The 20,466-nt window shown below is 43.4% G+C and overlaps 1 protein-coding gene across 1 annotated transcript; it reads left to right on the plus strand.

Moving 5' to 3' along the window:
* Window positions 1–7,024: 7,024 nt before the first annotated feature.
* kif11 (kinesin family member 11) lies at window positions 7,025–18,790 on the plus strand. Its single transcript, XM_070915980.1, has 26 exons — window positions 7,025–7,100; window positions 8,285–8,414; window positions 9,127–9,224; window positions 9,313–9,391; window positions 9,555–9,740; window positions 9,988–10,112; window positions 10,205–10,295; window positions 10,547–10,692; window positions 11,451–11,547; window positions 11,687–11,782; window positions 11,858–11,946; window positions 12,332–12,419; window positions 12,915–12,988; window positions 13,101–13,215; window positions 13,566–13,637; window positions 14,399–14,534; window positions 14,896–15,068; window positions 15,214–15,339; window positions 15,529–15,684; window positions 16,119–16,258; window positions 16,457–16,617; window positions 16,704–16,822; window positions 16,961–17,183; window positions 17,361–17,527; window positions 18,001–18,111; window positions 18,567–18,790. Exons 1-26 carry the CDS (start codon window positions 7,027–7,029, stop codon window positions 18,678–18,680), a joined length of 3,186 nt encoding a protein of 1,061 aa, XP_070772081.1. The 5' UTR covers window positions 7,025–7,026; the 3' UTR covers window positions 18,681–18,790.
* Window positions 18,791–20,466: the final 1,676 nt, after the last annotated feature.

A 20,466-nucleotide genomic window follows, 5' to 3' on the forward strand; every position in this document is an offset into this window, starting at 1 on the left:
AGGGGAACATGTTAACTGTGCGACGATGCGTTGCTGCGTTGCTGCGTTGCTGCGACGCTGCGTTGCTGCGACGCTGCGTCGAGGACACGAACAGAGCGAGCAGGAGGACTGCAGCTCTGCGAGCCTTTTGAACGCCCACAGTTACAAAAATGTTGGTGTGTATTGTCGTTGTGTGGCGAGCCGCCCACCCTGTGGCAGATGGGGGTTTGGTTGGTCTACACACACACACACGCACACACACACACACGCACACACACACACACACGCACATGCACACACACACACACACACTGCACTGAACAGACTCAGAAATCAAATGCACACAAACACTCCTACACAAACATGCAAGCACACACACAATAACACACTTTCACTTACACTGAATGTAACTCAAACACACACACACACACACACACACACACACACACACACACACACACACTTGGTTTTTCTCTGTAACAAATATACACACCAACACACACACTTTCTCTGTCAGAATCTGTCGAACAAACACACACAAAATCTTTCTTTTTCCTCTCTCCACACACACACACACACACTCACACACACACACACACACACACACACACACACACACACACACACACACACTCACACACACACACACACTGCTCCGTGGGGACGGTGCCCTGCTTCCACCCTTCGCCCACGCTCCTCCGGGCCGCCGAGGCTCTGGGGGGTTTTTGGTTTTGTGTTGGTGGCTCGGGGTGTCAGCCGGGGGTCCGGCGGCTCGGCAGACCCCACCACGCCGATTAATCATCTGTCATCTGCGGTTTTTGTTAATATGGATCTTTGTCTTCGTCCTCCAGCGACGCTCGGGCCGACCGGCGGCCTGCTCACCGCCTGCTGCCCCCTTTTACATTTTTGCAACCAAACGTCAAACAACAAACAACAAAAACAGCCAAACTGCCCGTTTTCTGTCTTTCTCGCTCCAAGCAGAAGGTTTGATCTTCTGACCTTCGAGACCTCGTATCGACACCTCACTTCTGTACCATCAAAAACACGGAGGCAGGTCGCTTTTTTCTTCTCTGCTGATGAAGACATCTGAAGATTTGCACCTCAAATTCTTGACTTCTGTCACGCACGACTGTTTGTCTCGTGTGTCTAATGCTAACTGCTGCTAGCTGCCTCGCACAGTAATCCACTTACTTCATGCACCTCTTCAGACTTTTTTGTGATATCAAATCTACATTAATGTGTCTGAGAGTCCTCGCTGATATTTTTTCAACTTTCCATTTGTAAGTTTATCCTTTTTTTGGGCCTAAAATGTGAGTTCTGGATTCAAACCTGGTGCATTCTCATTAATTTGATCACTTAAGCCAGTGGATCGTTCCAGTTGCATCTTTTGTTTGCCTTTCATGCATCTTCTTGCTTGACAAAAGCAGATGATCTGTAAGTTTGGTCCTGAGGAAACATTTCTGAAAGAGGAATCCCCGTCCTCTGAAAGGTCAGACTGAGTCAGGTTGAATCATTTTTTTCTTTTTTAACAAAAGACGCTCCGACTTTAAATAAACACCATAAATCATCAGAATTTTCTGCTCCGCTCGTGCCAGAACGGTAGGTGTTTTTTAAATGGTGGATGACTCATTTAGGAAGGAAACGCTCCTCCTGGTTTATCCTGCGGCAGAGTCACATTATGAAATAATACAAGTAAATGTTTGATAAATGATCCACCAAGGCCTTAAAGTACCTAATACTCCGTTAGGAAAGTACCACAAGACTTAAACCCGTAGGCGTTGTTTAATTGGGTGAAGGGATACAGATGACGGAGCGCGCGGACAACGAATAGAAGCACCATAAATCATTCTGATACGCTCCCATGCTTCATATTAAACAGGTGCTGCTCAGATTTCTCATTTCTGGATGAAACTCTCGATCAACGTGCAGATGAGTCAGGCTCTGGGAGGTTCAGCCAGTGAACCCTCTAACCAAGCCATCAATGGAGGCGATTGCATATTCATGGGAAACGTATTGACTGCTGAGTGTCGGATAATAGACAGGCACGTCCACGACGAGGCCCCCGACAGTATCTCTGGGACCAGAATGTGTCGTCGGTTGGAGCTCGTCCGCTGACATCAAACGAGAATAATTAGCTTTCCAAAGAAACACGGACAGAAAGAGTTAGATCATTTGACTCTTTGAGACAATAAACTACAAAATTCATGGTCCGCTTGTGTAAAGCCCAACAAGAACCGAACACAGAGAACTATTCTCTGTTGAAGCGTGTAGCTGCACTCCACTTTCATTTGTACAAACTGAAAACTAACAACTTTCAGCATTTTATGTTACAGAACGATGTGCTAAGTCATCAAAAAAGGCACGAAAACAAAGGAAATCTTCAGCTGCAGACACACCATGATCACAGAACCACAGGTTTTTCTGTAGTTCTGGTTTTTAAACCCTTTCCCAACATTTCACATCAAAGTGGCGTCAACATGGCTGCTCTCAGAAATAAGCTTCAATCTGAAGAATTCAACGTGAATTATTTCTCACAAAAATCTCCAAATTCAAAGAATTCTCCAAGTCTTTCATCGCACAATCAAATCAAGGCTGCGACGAACGATTATTTTCATTACACTTTACTCCGCTGATTATCTTCTGGATTCATCAGTTCATCCTCTTTATAGTTCCAGAAAGTAGGAATCAAAACTATTTCCCAAGTAAGAAGCTGCAGCTGCAGAATATTCAGCTGGTTTGCTTGAATCGCTTCAGCTCTACACTAAATATTCACAACTGGCCGTAAAAACAAGCAGCTACTGACTCCTGGTGTCCTCACACTTATTAATAGTTAATACTAGTTAATATTAGAGTTCAGGCTTCAATGCTGGAATCAGAACACACTTCAGCTGAACAACCTGATTTTCTCTGCATGTTGCATTATTTCCCTTTTAAAAATATTTCTCTTTTAGGAAACTTAAGGCCTGAAATTGTGAACGTTGATCACATTTGTCTTTTCTCTGTTTCTCACACTCAGATTCTTATTTATTTATTCTTATTATTTATTCCTGCACACACACAAACACATAAACACTCTCATACTAACTGATGTAAACATAAAAAGCAATAAATAGGTCTTAAAGTTGAGCATCAGGAGACACAGAACGACCAACGTGAACAGAAATCAAGCTCTGAAAAAGAAGAAATATGTGGTTTTCCACTTGTGCGTCTCTGTTTTCCATCTTTCTGATGCCACTTATAAGATTTCTACAATAAATTCATTTCATGAAGATATTTATCAGCAAAAATAAAACACTAATTGTGAAGTAGCTTCATGCTTAAACACAAGTGAAGTGGATTTACACCCTCATGTGACAAAAGAACAAGAATCAAACTCACTTTAAAGCTGCAGTGAGGAGAAATCCTCCTTGTCCTCCGTCAGAGACGGCGTCCACCGGGCCTCCGCCTCGCTCTCCAGAGAGACGGGTGGAGAAAGAGAGGGAGAGAGAGGGACGCGATGGAGAGAGATCGCAGGAGCTTCTTGAGGTGAATGAAGCCCAACGTTTGTCAGTCCGACCACAAAGTTACCCGCTCTGGATTTCTGGCTCGCCCCCGGAAAGGGTCATCATCACCCGGGGTCTGAGTGGGCTGTCAATGACAAAAAGATAGAGAGAGGACAGAGAGGGAGGGAGGGAGAGAGAGAGAGTTGGGGGGGGGGGGGGACAATACGATTGTTCCCACCTCACTTTGCTTCCACCCTCGCAGTTAAAATTGTTATGCTAATGAAGTGGATTTCTGCTGGACATCAGATTGAAACAGAGAGATGTTTCTTTGACTGGAAGCGGAGGCCGGAGGTGTTGGAGCCGGACAGCTGCTGCTCTGGACATGAAGACGATGGTGAGGATGATGATCATCCAGTCATCTTGTTCCACACTGACAGATACTCTCATGTTTTGTGCATCATTTAACACACATTTATTCAAAATCTCATGCTGGTCTCTTTGGAAACTTTTGGATTTTCACTGGAATTTAAAATAAAACTCTGGGATTGAACAATGTTTGTCTGCACGGCACCAGTTTGTAGAGACTGACTGACTGAGTGTGCTTCAGCTAATGGAAAGAGAAATGCAGGTAGTTATTTCAACCCTGATGGGAAATCATCACGTGTGACAGAACGCCTGCAATGTTAAAGTGGCTATAATCGATATTTTCATAACAAATGATTATAGAATTATCAGCTGAACCTGCAGCTCCTCTCGGACTCGTAACACAGACTTTCTGTGAAATATCTGAAGTCTGAGATGACCCCGACTTCGTCACCATCACTATGACAACAGGGTGACGCCAGACCGTAGAAAGCTTTACGCAGCGTTTCCTCTGCGGGCCGAGGAGACGGACCACGATGATGTTTGTGTGCAGAATCTCTCTGACACGCTGCTCGGCGTAGATCTGCAGAGACGTAAACACGAACCGTATCTTCTGTCATCTCAGCGCGTAAAGGTTCACTTCAGTTAAACTCTGGTGTCATGTGTGAACACTTCTCTACCCTCACTGTGACAAACGGTGTAAAACAGTTAGCTGATGGTTCAGACCCTCAGTCTCTGAGGCCAGAAGTGTTTTCCAAAGCAAACTGAATTTGACGTGTTTGCAACAGCATAATTGTGGGTTTTATGGCCTCATTAGACTTTCATGACAGCCTGCACAAGATCCTCAGCCAAACCTCTCAAAATTCTTGCACAGCATTGTTTACAGCCTGCTGATGCACTGCTGCCGCTGGTGTGCTGCTTGTAGTAGATTAAGTATTTGAACTTGCGAGCTCACTAAACAAACAGTTGGCAGTCAGTTTAGCAGGACGCTGAACTGCCTCCAGCTCGCAGGCCGACAATGTAGATTTATTTCAGATCAACTTTTCCAAATTCCAGAAACTCGTGAAAATAAAACCTGCCTTGCTGCTTGTTTTTATCCACTGCAGCTGTGTGAACACGAGTTCACTGATCGATGAGATAAACAGCTGGCGGAGCTAATAAACAGCTGGCTGAGCTAATGCTCCAGCCGCTGCCATTAAACCACCACAGAAGAAGAAGAGGACAGGACGAGATGGCGTCATTAAAAGATGGAGAACCATGTGGAGAACACGATGGAAATATGACATCTGTGTCGTGAGGAAGGTCACAGCCTCCTCATCGCCCCACACAGACCTGATGTTTCCACTGCTCGTCTGTTTTAAATTATAGGTAAACCAGCTTTAACCCATCCAACGAGTGAAAACACGCTTCTGTGATTCATTATTAATTATTCTCTCTTCAGGTTTCTTTATCAGATGTGTTAACGAGACGCTGTTGGTTGGTTGAGCGAATACTACACTATGTCTGTTTAAATCTACGGAGGCCGGCGGTTCTGGTTCTGGTTCTGGTTCTGTCTGAAGAAACAAAGACCTCCATCACGGCTGCCAGTTATTACACCGTTACTGTCAGACTGAAAAAGACAACAAAAAGAGCAGAGCTTTATGTGTATGTTTTCATGTGTGTCCATACATGCATAAATGTGTGTGTGTGTGTGTGTGTGTGTGTTGAAAGGGTTGCCAGAGCAAAAAGGGCAACCCCCTCGTCCTCCTGGGGGGGCTGAGTGGGCGGACGGTCCTCAGCAGATGGATTGCTGCTCACTGGTCACTTCATAAACCTGAAACAGACAAAGTGCATGAAATCATTTCATATTTTGGTTTATTTCTTTAAAATAACTGTTTTTGATTGAATTGAAAAGTGTTTTTTCTTCCAAGAGACGTGTTTTTTTTACTGTTTTTGTGTGTTCATCTGTAGAACTGGGTCCTTTGTGTATCTCTGTGTTTGTACATTCACGAATATCAAATGGGAAATCAGTTTTTTACGAATGAAAATACAAGCACGTTTTCTAATGTATCTTAGTGTGTGTGTGTGTGTGTGTGTGTGTGATGTAATTGACAACAGGCCAAAATTCTGCTTCAACACATCAGAGCAAAACATGAATGTCACAGAGAGCGTTTTCTCCTGATTGATGTATTATGTATTTCCTCACAGTCTCTCTGAAAGATGTCTGCCCATAAATTATTACTGACACAAGATTTATGTATCATCTCTCAGTCAAATTAATGTCTTAAAATATCATTTCTGTATACGTGCCAGTGTTAGCCAGCTGGCTGATGTTCAGCTCATTTGGCAAAAATGTTTTGAAACCAATTATCACTTATAAATGAAATATAATTAATAAAAAAAGAGACTTGAATCGGCTAATATACGTTTTGCAGCTTAGCTTCACAGTCTCATCCTGCAAAAACAAAAGCATTAACAGCTTTGATAAGAATACTTCAGATGAACTCTATTCATTTTGAATTGCTCCCAATCCATAACCGATCAAACCACAAATCATCCGGTGTGTAAAGGAAACACAGTAAAGGAGCAGCAGCGCCGTTACCGCCACACGGCCTCCATTATAACGTGAAGCGGTTTTCAGAACAATGTCGCCACCTGGTGGATGTATTATTCCATTTATACTACGCTTTCCTCCCGTGATGCTCCGCGCCGACGCCGTCACGTGTCCTTCTGACCAATGGTGTCGTTTGTTTGGCCGTTACTCTCCTGTTATTGGCTCAGCAAAATTTAAAAGTACTGTTTGAAATGTTTCCCGTCGGGGGCTTCAGAGCGCCAGAGGAGCTGAGAGACTGAGCCGTCGGAGGAGGCACAAGACGCTGAAATACAGAACTTATAAATCACATTAGTGGTGGAAACAATACCCGGATAATTAAAGGGAGAGGAAGATAAGTGAACACCGACATTCGGTAAGTTATTTTGGATTTACGCCATTTTCTTTTTGGCTAGCGCTGACGTGCTAATTTCTACTTGTCAGTTCACGGCGGAGAGACACACTTCTCTATTCTAATGTGTTGTTTGTCAGTAACGTTAGCTGTGGACCGACAGTTAATATCGTCTCAGGGTTGTTGTTGTTGTTGTTGTTTTGTTTACGTGCTAGCTCGAAGTGTCTAACGGTAACTCACTTCCAGACTATTCTTGCGGAGGACGGCGTCTCTCTGCAGCCATGGCTTCACACAACCTGAGCGGAATCAAACGGGACGAGAAGGGCAGAAACATCCAGGTGGTTGTCAGATGCAGGTACGGAGAGAAACCTTCGTTCATGTTTGTCTTTGCTTGTTTTACAACCTGACAGATGGTATCTGAATGTGATGTGAAGCCCTCGTTTGATTTCCATGACTGTGAACTGACCTGAAGGAAGATAAAGAGCCCTCCTCAGAGTCATAACCAACATGTTCTGCATATTGTTTTCCTGAAGTAACATTAGAAAGTACATCTGTCCCCCTATTTTAGGACTGAGGCAGTGTGTCTGTCATGTGCTGAGTCCTCAACAATCTTTTAAATACCCAGAAGGCTGTTTAACAGCAGGTTTTGAAGGAATCTGAAAAGACTCTTCTGGATCAAACATATATCATGATTTAATTAGTTCTGTGGAGTAAAACTCAAATGAATTGTTGAGTATGTGAAGTAACATTACCTTTAGAGAAGTATAACTGATAATAAAGTTGGTTCACATCATACAACTCGAGCAACAACGCATGTTACTTCTGGTTACCATCTTTGTTCGGATTAGGAAATAAAAGTCAGGTTACAAATCTTTCTTATCACAAGATGTTTCCATCCAGATTATTAGAGTCTTTGAGGATTCTGGGATTACCTTCAGAACAGTCGTGTGTGTCTTTCAAAGTCTATCTGGGATTTATCTTTCATTAAAACGACTCTGTCACTTGAGTGTAATGATAATACCCGAGACAAACTGTGGAAAGCTTTGAGGATTAATGCTTTAATCCCAGCTGTTGGTCTGTTGGTGGGTTTAAGTCAAACGGTAGCTGTGTGGTGTCAGTGTTTTTAAAATGCACACAGTAAGATGAAGATGTGCTGCTGTCATTCAGGTGTTGATACGGCTGTAAAATGGTCGAAGCGTGAACGGTCAGTCGGCTGTTCATAGTGTGGAGTAAAAGAACAGAAGTCCCTTCGCTCAAAGCTTTTTCAATCAGGACAGCAACGCTTTTCCTGCATGTTATAGATATTTAGCAGCTTTTGATATGTTTTCTGTATTCCTTGTTTGTCTCTTTGCACATATGTTCATATTGTTGTATGTTTTTGGCTGTGGTTAGTAAGTGGATCTATCTACCGACATTTGACATCACCAAACCCCATTTATAGTTGATGAAAATAAAGCAAACATTAATTTTGACTTCACTGGCCTGCAGATGATGTTATTCACAGAAGTCACATCTGTCTCTACTGCATTGTGTTTTCAGACCTTTTAACACGGTGGAGCGCAAGTCGTCCTACGGGGTCATCGACTGCGATCCAAACAGGAAGGAGGTGCTTGTGAGGACGGGAGGGATGAACGACAAGGCGTCGCGAAAGACCTACACGTTTGACATGGTGAGTGGTTTGTGTTTACACACTCCAGTAAGACACAGTGTGGCATTAATCCTTATGTCGTCACTAAAGATCCTATCGGCTGAATAAAGTCTCTGCTGTGTTTTAGCCACCTCTTCTTTACCACAGCCGGCTCTACATGTGAGGGGAAATTAGAGTGTGTGAATGTAGAAAAATGATTTGGTCGCACCGGTGAGTCGGTCTGAGTTCAGACACTGAGGTTGGCTCTGAGCTCTGACGCTATTTATCATCAGCAGAGATAAGTGTACAAAACTTCAGGTAGCAGCTTCTCATTTTAGCTGGTGATGGCCGGCGGCAGGTCATATCAGCTTAATTCTGTGAGTAACTTGATGACCGAACAAAGTGAAACTTGTCTTGCTGCAGTCGGTGTCTTTGCCACTTTGCCACAAGTCATTGAGGGAAGACGCTCCGCTCTGTAACACCACTTCTGTAGTTCAACAACTCCAACAGAGTGAGACGTCTTCTCTCTAGTGGATCGCGTCACATTCTCCTGTTAATCTTTCATTAATATCATTAATTTAATCATTTTGAACCAGGACCGCCAGAAATTTGATCCAGTAGTTTGAGAAGAATAAGGTGTGATATGTAGCAGCTACAGATGTTATTTCACTGTGTACATTTAGCTAAATATAAATATCCGACCGGCCTCGATATTAAAGGACTTCATGTTCTAAATGTGATTCTCTTCCTGCAGGTTTTCGGTCCAGCTGCCAAGCAGATTGATGTGTACAGGAGCGTCGTGTGCCCCATCCTGGATGAAGTCATCATGGGATACAACTGCACTGTTTTTGCGTAAGTGCTCTGCTGCAACAACAGTCTTCATGTCTGTACTTTTTATTAACATGAAATAAAAGCGATTGTTTCCTCTGCTGTCGTTCAGCTACGGTCAGACTGGAACGGGAAAGACGTTCACCATGGAGGGAGAGCGGAGTCCAAACGAGCAGTTCACCTGGGAGGAGGTGCGTCGACTCTGTCATGTGTTTTCATAAATCTCTCGTATTTCTGCTGCCTGTCTATTTGTCAGAACAGACTTTGCATAATCACATACACTCTGATGCAGTAGCTGATCTGTGTACAGCAGAAAATGATGACCGTAACACTTCCTGTGTTTGTGTTTTCTAGGACCCTCTGGCCGGCATCATCCCCAGAACGCTGCACCAGATCTTTGAGAAGCTTTCGGAGAACGGCACGGAGTTCTCAGTCAAAGTGTCGCTGCTGGAGATCTACAACGAGGAGCTGTTCGACCTGCTCAGCCCCAGCGAGGACGTCAACGAGCGGCTGCAGCTCTTTGACGACCCGCGCAACAAGGTGACTCTCAAACCAAATAATATATATAATAATAATAATATCTGCTGTTATGGTGTTTTTAGTCTAAATTTGAATGAAAACGTATTTCCCAAAATGTCAAACTATTAATGGAGCACAGTGTTTGTGACTGCTGATCAGATCTTGATCAGGCTTAATACAGATCAATCCAGATATTCAGTTGTAATAACGAGCCTGCGGGACAAACATGGCTGCTGTCGGGTCATTGTGTCGCTCTTGTGTGTTGCAGCGCGGTGTGGTGGTGAAGGGTCTGGAGGAGGTGACGGTTCACAACAAAGATGAAGTTTATCAGATCCTGGAGAGAGGATCGGCCAAGAGGAGGACGGCCTCCACGCTCATGAACGCCTACTCCAGGTACTCGCCGAGAGTAAACTGTACTCTGACAGATATCCACTGCCATGGCTGGTTCATTCACAACTCTGTATGTCCCTCCTGTGTCTCTGTAGTCGCTCCCACTCGGTCTTCTCGGTCACCATTCACATGAAGGAGATCACTCTGGACGGAGAGGAGCTGGTGAAGATCGGCAAACTCAACCTGGTAATAATCCTGTGTTTTCTACTTTAAACCAGAAGTAATTCATGTCCGTGTGATACTTTTCCATGGACCAATACATCAGTAGCACTTAATTATTAGGCTGAAGGTAATTATAAGCTGAGTGATGTATTTATTAGTATATTTCAAGACTGCTTGATTAACATACAGTTCGTGAGAATCGACTGGAACATTAAAGATTTCTTGCAGAACAGGAGTTTGTAAGATGTCTTCTACAAATGTCCCCTCCTCTCCAGGTGGATCTCGCCGGCAGTGAGAACATCGGGCGCTCGGGTGCGGTGGACAAGCGAGCTCGCGAGGCGGGAAACATCAACCAGTCTCTGCTGACGCTGGGCCGAGTGATCACCGCTCTGGTGGAGAAAAGGCCTCACGTGCCGTACAGGTAGAACTCAGATACATAAGACTCTAATCTGTGACATCAGTGTTTGTACTAACGCCTTCAATGTGAACTCCATCTACTAAAACCTGGTTTTCTATAAACAAGCTGGGATGCTTTACCGACAGTTATTTGAAGATCGATACCGCTCTCTTATTGGTCTGTAAAGTATGAAGCTGCAGCTGGTTAGCTTAGCATAAAGAGTGGGAACAGCTAACCTGGCTCTGTCCAAATCTCATTTTTAAAATCTGTACAAAAGACACTTTTTTTGTTTCTCTGGCTTCCTTTTTATTTTATTTATAAGTATTTAACAAGAGAAGAGTTGTAGATCTGCACTAAAACCAAACTTCCGTCAATATATTCTTGTTGTTTACCTCAAACCCTGAACAGGAAGTGTCCACACAGTGTTAATGTGTGGTTTTGCTTTACTAGTATAGCTCGACCGGTCGGGATGCTTGAGATCTATACTGATATTTATATTTGGGAGTGTAAAAAATCTGATAATGATCTTGGCCGATATTTATTTTTAAACACAGAAAATGATCAACAACAGTATTGATACAGATCCCTTCAGGTTCTTTAGGTTTTTTTTAAAGCATTGTGACTAAGATGCATATAAAAATGTGTAGTCCTTGTTGGGTGTTTCTGTCCTGTCTGTTATTTAACATACACACAATAAATAGATAAATCTGCCATGAGCTCATCTTGTATCCTGGATGATTTATAGTTACTAGTTGGATACATGATGTGAACTCTTCCCACAGGGAGTCTAAGCTGACCAGAATCCTGCAGGACTCACTGGGAGGACGAACAAAGACCTCCATCATCGCCACCGTGTCTCCTTCCTCCAGCAACCTGGAAGTGCGTCCTGTCGTCTCTGTGAACACACGCTTATGTTGCTGTATTTTGAAGTTGTTTTATGAAGTTTTTAAACTGCAGAGCCTCTGCAGCTCCTCTGCTTCAGCACGTTATATCATGTTGTGATGTTGTGTCTCTGCAGGAGACTCTGAGCACGCTGGAGTACGCCAGCCGAGCCAAGAACATCATGAACAAACCCGAAGTCAACCAGAAACTCACCAAGAGGACGCTCATCAAGGTAGGCGGGTTTCATTAGACACGAGCTTCACTCCTTCAGTGTGACGTCAGGCTGAACGTGTTTGTGTCCGCTCAGGAATACACCGAGGAGATCGAGCGTCTGAAGCGCGACCTGGCTGCCACTCGAGACAAGAACGGAGTTTATCTGTCTGCAGAGAACTACGAGTAGGAACACGTTTGATTATTTTAATGACTTCATTTGGAAAGAGAAGAGAAACTCAAAGGGTCTCTTCCCTGAGAGCAAAACTGCAGCCACCGATTATTTTCATTATCAGTTCATCTGCGAACTGACTATCACTTATCAGCTCTAAATGCCTTCAACAAACATTCAAAAACTAAAGTATTCACTTCACAGTGATTGAAAATATTACTATTGTCAAAACAGTTGTTGAACTATTCAGTCTTTCCTGACATAATAAAAATAATTTTAGCAGGATGTAAATCTGCCTGTTGACGGCTCTGCTTTTAATTTTCATATAAACACGTTGGTTAGTTGCTTGATGTGCATTTTAAATCATGTTCCATACATTAGTTTTTCTGTGTGTTTCAGGAGTATGATGAGTCAGATCACCTCTCATGAGGAGCACTCAGTGGAGAACACCGACAGGATCGCTGCCATGGAGGAGGAGCTGAAGAAGGTACGTTAATCCTGACCTCCACCCTCAGACCAGAGGACGGAGAATCTCAATTTACAACCGAGCTGCAACGATTAGCCGGCCGACAGAAAATTACACTGCAACTATTTTTAAGAATCGATTAATCGTTTCAGTCATTTTTCAAGCAAGAATGTCAGGTAGATCACCTGGTAGATCACCTGGTAGAGTGTGGGCGGGGCCCTTTTTCTGTCTCTCTCTCTGTCTGTGTCTGTCTGTCTGTCTGTCTCTCTCTCTCGCTCTCTCTCTGTCTGTCTGTCTCTCTCTCTGTCTCTCTCTCAGCGGGTCAGCTGCTGGGTTTGTTGTCATGGAATCAGCAGACACGATGCTACTGTTTAAATAGAAATACTTGTATTTCACTCAAAGCTGCAAGAAAATCATCTGAGAAAGAACAAAGTGTTTTATGATCTCTGTAGTATTTCATATCATGCGTGGTTTCTACCTGCAGCAGCTGTCCTCACACTCTGCTCCTCCCTGCAGGTGACTGAGCTGTTTGTGGACAGTAAAACCAGACTGGAGCAGTGTGCTGGAGACCTGGATGAGAAGCAGCAGAGGTGAGCCAACGTGCCAACACGTCCTTTATCATGTGAAGTGAGACTGCAGGTGGTGGCAGGTCAGAGTCCGAGTTTTAAACCACAGTGAAACTCTTATCTGTGCCGGTTTCAGGCTGGAGGAGACGAACCAAGACCTGCAGCAGACCAAAGAGAAGCTGATTCAGGAGGCGTTTGTCTGCTCGGAGCTCAGCACAGTCCAGGAGACCCTCTACAGCACCGCGGGACAGGTACAGACTCACTCTAATATAACTGACTGGAAGTCGTGTTTCTGAGCACTGTGTTTGTTTCTATGTTGGTTTTCATTTGCTTCTATTTTCGACCCCCTTCCTTCTCTTTTTCTGTCATTAGTTCCTTTTTTCTCTTCTGTACTTGCCATACTATTAATAATTGCCCTGTTAGTAACTTCCTGTTCTTTTGCTGTTTTTAACCAAACTTCTGTTCTCAGAAAATGCTTTTATCTTGTTTGCACTTTTTAAAATAAGACAAACACGCACAAGTCGGTGTGATCAGTTTCAGACCATCTCCATGAATACGACGTATTTATCTTCTTGTCCTTGTGGCGTGTTTCCTCCTCCAGCTGCTGAGTACAGTGGATGCCAGCACCGGTGACGTGTCGGGTCTCCATGACAAGCTGGACAGGAAGAAAAAGGTCACTTTTCAAACTGCACACAGAAAATCAGAACCCATTGGGTTCTCTGAAAGATGCATCGCCACAAAGCCGCTTTCTTGGTGCATCTTGCATCGCCTAAACTTTTCATGCACTGAGCGATCGTCTGACTCCTCACATGACTTGATGAATGTCGACGGCTGAATAGTTATTCAGAAACTTGTGAAAAAGCACATCAGAAGTTCAGAGTCTTGTTTTGTGGGACCAACAGTCCAAAACTCAGATTCAATTTAAAATGATAAAAACGGAGTCAGCAATTCTTTAGGAAATAACAACTGTTCACTAATGAAAAGTTTCATTTATAGCAATGAAGCGTCCTTTACTTAAATCAATGCTTCTGCAGTCTGCATCTGGTCTGGTGTGACTGTCAGTGGGTTATGATCACTAATGTTATGTTAATGTTATGTTAATGTTATGGCTGCTGTTAAAAGTTACACTCTCACTTTAAACATTCATGGATTATTAAATTAAAGTTTCTGCACATTATTTTCTGGAGTTGAATTCATCGACTAATCGTTTCAGCTGTAAAACTGAATCTAATCTAACATTTAGTTGGTTTATTTGAAAGTTTGATAATAGAAGTAATACTGTCTGCTTATCTAAAGTTTCCTTGTGACATCGTTTTGTTAAAGTAGTTTTTGGGAACAAAGCTTCTGGACAGATCAGCAACAACATCAGTGCACCTTTTGACTTGACGGCGGTTTTATCAGGACTAACAAACACACTCTTGACTGAACTTGCAGGTGGAGCAGCACAACAGTCAGATCCAGCAGAGTTTTTCTCAGCGGATGGAGGGAGCGTTCAGCAACATGCAGCGCAGCGTTCAGCAGCAAGGAACCAAACACCGCAACATGCTGAGCAGCTACTCGCATGCCGTCGGTAAGACCAGAGAGCCGCAGCGTCCGCTTGAGCTTTACAAGAGTCTCACCAGTAAAGTAGACCTGAGGGGGGCGCTAGAGGAGCGATGACAGGGTTCATCCTCTGGGGAGCAGGAATGTGCTCAAGAGATTTCAGAGCTGTGAGGGGGACTTTAACGAGTTTAAAAGTCCATCTTAAGTCTGCCTGCAGGATTTACGACATCACAACTAGTGGACCAGTATTTATGTCTTATAATATTTAATGAATATTAAATAAAATATTAATATTATTTCATCAGGAATTTTGTAAAATGTGTTTGTTCTAGTATTTATGGATAAATAAAAGCATCTAACTTTCTCATTCTGTCCTTCTCCCTGAACAGATGGTTTGCTCGTGTTGAACGAGGCGGCGCTGAAAGGAGCTCTGACCACCGTGGAGTCCTTCGTGGGGGGAGTCGGGCGGCTGGTGGCCGAGGGCGTCGCTCGCTGTCAGGACAGAGTGCAGCAGCAGGAGGCGCTGTGTCTGCAGGACAAGGAGAGCCTGCTGCAGCTGCTGGTGAGGACAGGACAGCCGCCACCGCTGAAACACGAGCGATCTGTCACTTTCTGTCACTTTGGCTGTTGTGTATACAGAGTTTTCTCATCAGGGTGGTAATGCTGTTAAACAACATGTCTGGCTGCTTTCTTTGGTCTGTTTGTAGGAAGAGCATCGGCAGGACATGGAGGAGGTCCTGGTGGCTCGGACTCTGATGGGTCTGTCGGCTGTCAAGGAGCTCAGCGACACTCTGAGGGCCACAGTGGAGACGCAGCGAGCTCTGGCCGACAAGGTTAGTCCACTTCTGTCGTACCAATAAAATCAATGACTTGAAGTTAAATCCCGACAGTGTTCGTGTCTCCTGTTTGTGGTGTGACTGTTACACCTCCTGTGATTATGTTTATTTCAAAGTAAGAGCATGTTTCTAACACCTTTTCCTTGTTATTATGCTTCTTTCATTTTCACGGTCTCCTCCTCTCAGGTGGAGGCGATGAAGGAGACGGGTGTGTTCTTCGGCGGCTTGGTTCAGGAGCTGGCCGGGCTGCGGGAGGCCGCCGCGCAGGACCTGAACACACAGCAGGCTGAACACGAGAAGCTGGAGGACGAGATCAGACAGGCGCAGGAGAGACACCGGGCGGTAAGAGCTGATCTGCGAGACAAAGACATCAGCGTCATTTTGATTTAACTCTGTCCACACTGAGCTGGTTACATTTCAGCCCCCCCTCCAGACTAAAACAGCTTTTCCAAATACTTCTTTCAAATCTCATTGGTTTTAGTGCAAAACAGACATGACATAACCACATAAATAAAAAAATAAAAATATTTCCTATCCACTAAATAAAACCTGTTGACTTGAGAATGTCATCATGAAGATAAACCGCAAATGAACTGGTAATATATAAACGCCTCACTAACAACACCTTTTAATACTGTTTTTAGGCAGCACAGATTTATCTGATATTGGATCCATTTTTCAGCTCTGATGCATATCGTCACACCTCTACTGGTAAGAGGCCAGTTGTGCCGGTCAGTTAGTGAAGCTAACATCAGTGCTGTGCTTCCTTCTGTCAGGGTATGAAGCAGACCATCCAGTGCCTGCAGGACCAGCTCAACCTGCTGACCATGGAGGCCCAGAAGGACTACACTGATCTGCGCTCGGCCTCCAAAGCTCTGCAGAAACCTCTACAGGTCCTGCAGGAGAACATCAGCAGGTCAGTCCAGTGTTGGAAGGTTTTTCTACTTCAAGAGATTCAAACACAAGTCCTTGTCAGAGTCAAATGTCGTCATTCCGTCTTCCAAAAACCTTTTATTTTATTAGTATTGAGTTTTAAATTTAACAAAATCATCACGCCAAGAATTGTGTCATCAGTTTCTTTCACATCGTCACCATGTTGTCTCCCCGTGTGCAGTGGTTGCAGTAGAGTAGAGCATCAGGCCTCAGCCCAGGCAGACCTCCTCTCCTCCACCTCCTCCTCTCTGGCCTCCTCTCTGCGTCTGAACGCCGACGAGAGCCAGCAGACCCTGGAGGAGATGACGGGCTGCTGCTCCCACCTCCACACCTCTGTGTCCGGTACCAGACTCACAACCGTCGGTCATCTTTGAAACCTTAAACCCACGTCTACAGAACATTCATTATTATTGATGTTGTGACTGCAGGTCTGATCCAACGTGACCTCCAATGGAGCTCCAGAGCCAGGGAGCATGCAGAGACTCAAGCCCAGGAACACCTCTCCCTGACGGGGAGGATTTCCACTGAAGTGCAGACCCTGCATCAGGTAAAAAAGGCTTGACCTCGTCAGCTGTTCTACAAAACTACAGTACTGAACCTTCAGGCTTAATTACACAGTTTCAGGTTTCACTTCATCGGCAGCTTCAGGGAGGTAAAACTGGTCTAACGCTTCATCTTTTTCCAGAGCGTGGAGATGCGCTGCTCTGAACAGCTCCGGACAGCCGAGGAGGAGCTCTCCGGTCGGCAGGAGGAGGTGAAGCGGGCTCTGATCGCCGTGCAGAACCAGACCTCCCTGGACCGGACTGTCCTGGACCAACAGCAGGCTGAGCTCCAGGACCACATAGAAACGAGCAAACAGCTGGTCCACGGCTTCCTGCAGGAAGAGCTGCAGCAGGACGTTCCCACAGGTACATGATTTAACCTTTTCTCCGGTTTTATATTATTGGGTTGAAATGTTAAACTCCACTCGAGTGTAAGAAACTGCTTTCTTCAGTCCGTAATGTGCCCTTTTGGAGAGCACGTATCTTGTGTTTTCGAGTCCTTCACCTGTCCAGGTCACAAACCAGTTCTGCTGTTGCCTTCAGGTGCGACCCCTCAGCGTCGGGAGTTTGTGTATCCCAGGCATCTGGTGAAGTCACGGAGCCGCTGCGAGCTGCTGGAGAGCCTGAGGAGGCAGCAGGAGGAGCTGCAGGCCGCCATGGAGGAAGAGCTGGAGGAGGAGGAGGAGGACAAACACAGCCAGGTTGACCACGTACGTTCACTGTGTTTTTAGTTTTTCTCCTGGAGGCAGCGACAGACGCTTTTCTCTGCATCTGTAATTGATGACATTGTTGGATGTAGGATGGTTCCTCCGGTAATCAGACTCCCATAACCTGATTTAACACTGTTTTTATTGAATCCACGATGCATGCATTTGACACGTGCTGCTATTCATGCTTCTCTGGACACTTTTTGCTCTCATACGCTTCAGTGTTTGTTTTTAAGTTTCCACTGTCATTTATTATTTTATTTACACCTTTTAACCATTATTTCAGTACAGTATGGTGATCGATTTGTGTTTTATCGCTTTTATTCTTCTCCAGCATTTGTTGATCTGAACTCAAAATGGCTGGAATACTCTAGAGTCAGATTTATACAGATTTTTATTTCTTTATTGGCCAAATTAAAAGAAACTCTTGCTAATATCTGCTCCGTTTTCACCCTGTTCCTCCTCGCTGTGTCTAGGACTCTCTGGAGGACGAGCTGAGTACTTGTAACGAAAGCTTGGCCACAGAGCCGTCCTTCATCGACGAGAACCTCGTCTTCAACGAGAGCAAACGCGTTCCCTTCTTCAAGGTGAGGAAAAACATATTTACATATATTTTTATTAAAGGCTGAAAAATGTTCAGTGGAGAATATATGTGATGTTCTGTTCTTTCAAATTAATTCAGAGAAATCTGAACCTGTGAATGAGAGTATTGGTTGAGTTAGTTAGCATAGCTTGTTTGGTTTAGTTGGTGGATCAGGAAGTATGCTAATTAGTTTAATAGGCTCAATGGGCACGCTGGTAACATGATGTGGTAGATGGGAGTGTGTGCTCTGTTGCTTGCTAATTTGAGTTAGCTGAGAGGGTGATTATTGATGATGCTTGGTGGGTTTGAGCAGAATGCTGGCTAGCTTGACACGATGTAAGCCGGGTGTAGTTGGGTCAATTTACCATCAATACCGGACTTCCTTAGCAAAGCTCGTCCTACTTGTGACACATTTTACGTTAACGGTGATTCTGTATTCTTGTAACTTCTCTTTTCCAGCAAAAGAAGGGCGGTAAGAAGGAGACAAAGATCCCCACCAGGTCAAAAGCGTCAGAAAACGAAGCTACGTCAACGCCTCAGAAATCCAGACTGCCACTCCGCTCTCAGAACTAAAACAGTTTTAATGTATTCTTGAAAACTATGTTATTACTGTCCAACTCTTTCTAATATTTTTTTTATTTTATCATTTTGTCTTCTAAATGTTAGGATGCCGTCTCATGAACTGTCACTTGTTTAAGAAACATAATTGTCTCGACATTTTCAAGTTGCTTGTAAAATTAAAGAGATTTATACTTGTTTTATACTTTTGTGAATTATTAAGATTTGAGTAGAACTGTGATAAGCAGAACAGGATTTGTCATGTTTGTCCAAAATGAGGAACCAAGATTTTATGAAATCTTCTCTGAAGAAAACAACAGGATCTGTCTCAATACGAGAGCCAGCTAACTCTAATCCTAGCCCAGCTAATACATCAAACTTTTCACACAATGTGCCTTAATTTTGCCGTTACTGCAGGAACTTCCTGTACATATTCAAAATAAAAGCCCTTCTAAACCAAACAGAAAATAAGACAATATGTGCTTAAACAGGCAAGAATACGTAATAAAAGCAACTAAAATATTGTTTAACTGGGCTATCTCTTTTCTAGGGCTAAAACAAAGTGGGTTATTTACAATAATAATAACAGCCTACATGTGTGAACATGTAGCTCTGAATGCTGCTTTGTGTAGGTGGTGTCCATCAAGTGTATGTGACATGTCAGTCTGCCTTAAACAGGACAAGATGGAGATTAGTGATTTCTGAAAGATGCAAAGGTAGTTGACTTCATTTTAAATATGAATTCATTTGACATTAAGTCTTAAGTTTTCCAAGTGTAATGTGGGTGTTAAGGAGAGGAACCCGCAGCATTTATATTTGTCATGTTTGTAAAAAAGAAGTTAGAAGTTCCATTAAAGCACAAATCTTTGTCTCAAACGAGGACTTTAAAATGTTTAAAATGATACTCTTTGCTCTGATAATTTAAGGAAGGGTTTGTTTTGACGTTGGTCCTTAAATAACTACGTAAAAGGAAACAATGAACATTTTATTTTAAATGACGGTCAACAATAGTGTGTTTATTGACCATAATTCACAATTGAAAGGTTTTTGGTTATCCTTAAAAAAACAAGATAACTAGACAGGTGTGGTAGAAATTAATGTGAAAATGATTGATGACTTTTATTTGAACAGATTAATAATATATAATATAAATAATGGTTGCAATCTTAATAGTTTAGGCTAATTTATGACCTTTACTTAAAAGTGTCTGTTTCTTCACTTCTTTGTCATGTCTCATATTACGTCTTCGGGAATTTTTGTTCAGTCACAGAATTGTTTTCATGGGTGTAGTACGTGTACACCCTGTACTACGTCAGTTAAAAATATTTGTAGTTCTTTCCACAAAGACAAAGGGAAAATACCCACCTTTCACTTTCGATTTTTTACTGGGTGTAATGACAGATAATGTTTCCCCAATAAATACGTTCTCCTCGTGACCCACCCGCGCCTGCCGGTGTTATGCCATAATTTACCAATCAAACAGTACAACCTTAACCAGAGTACTTTTGGTTTAGTTGCTTTTCTATTTGTATTAGTGATCTTTCCGCATTCTTTCCAGATGTTTTAAAACGACTGGCTTGCTGAGGGAAGTTGTCCTGGATAGCTAACAGGTAGCTAACAGGTAGCTAACAGGTGGCTAACATGAATGCCTTTTCAGAAATCAGAAATCAGAAATCAGAAACTGTTTATTGCCAAGTAACATACATTACAAGGAATTTGCTGTGGTCTGAAGGTGCAATTGTTTTGATACAAATAAGTAGAATATAAAAGCTAAAATAAGAATAAGAATAAAAATAAAATT

This window comes from Enoplosus armatus, chromosome 12 (assembly GCF_043641665.1).
Source record: "Enoplosus armatus isolate fEnoArm2 chromosome 12, fEnoArm2.hap1, whole genome shotgun sequence".
NCBI classification, from domain to species: Eukaryota; Metazoa; Chordata; class Actinopteri; order Centrarchiformes; family Enoplosidae; genus Enoplosus; species Enoplosus armatus.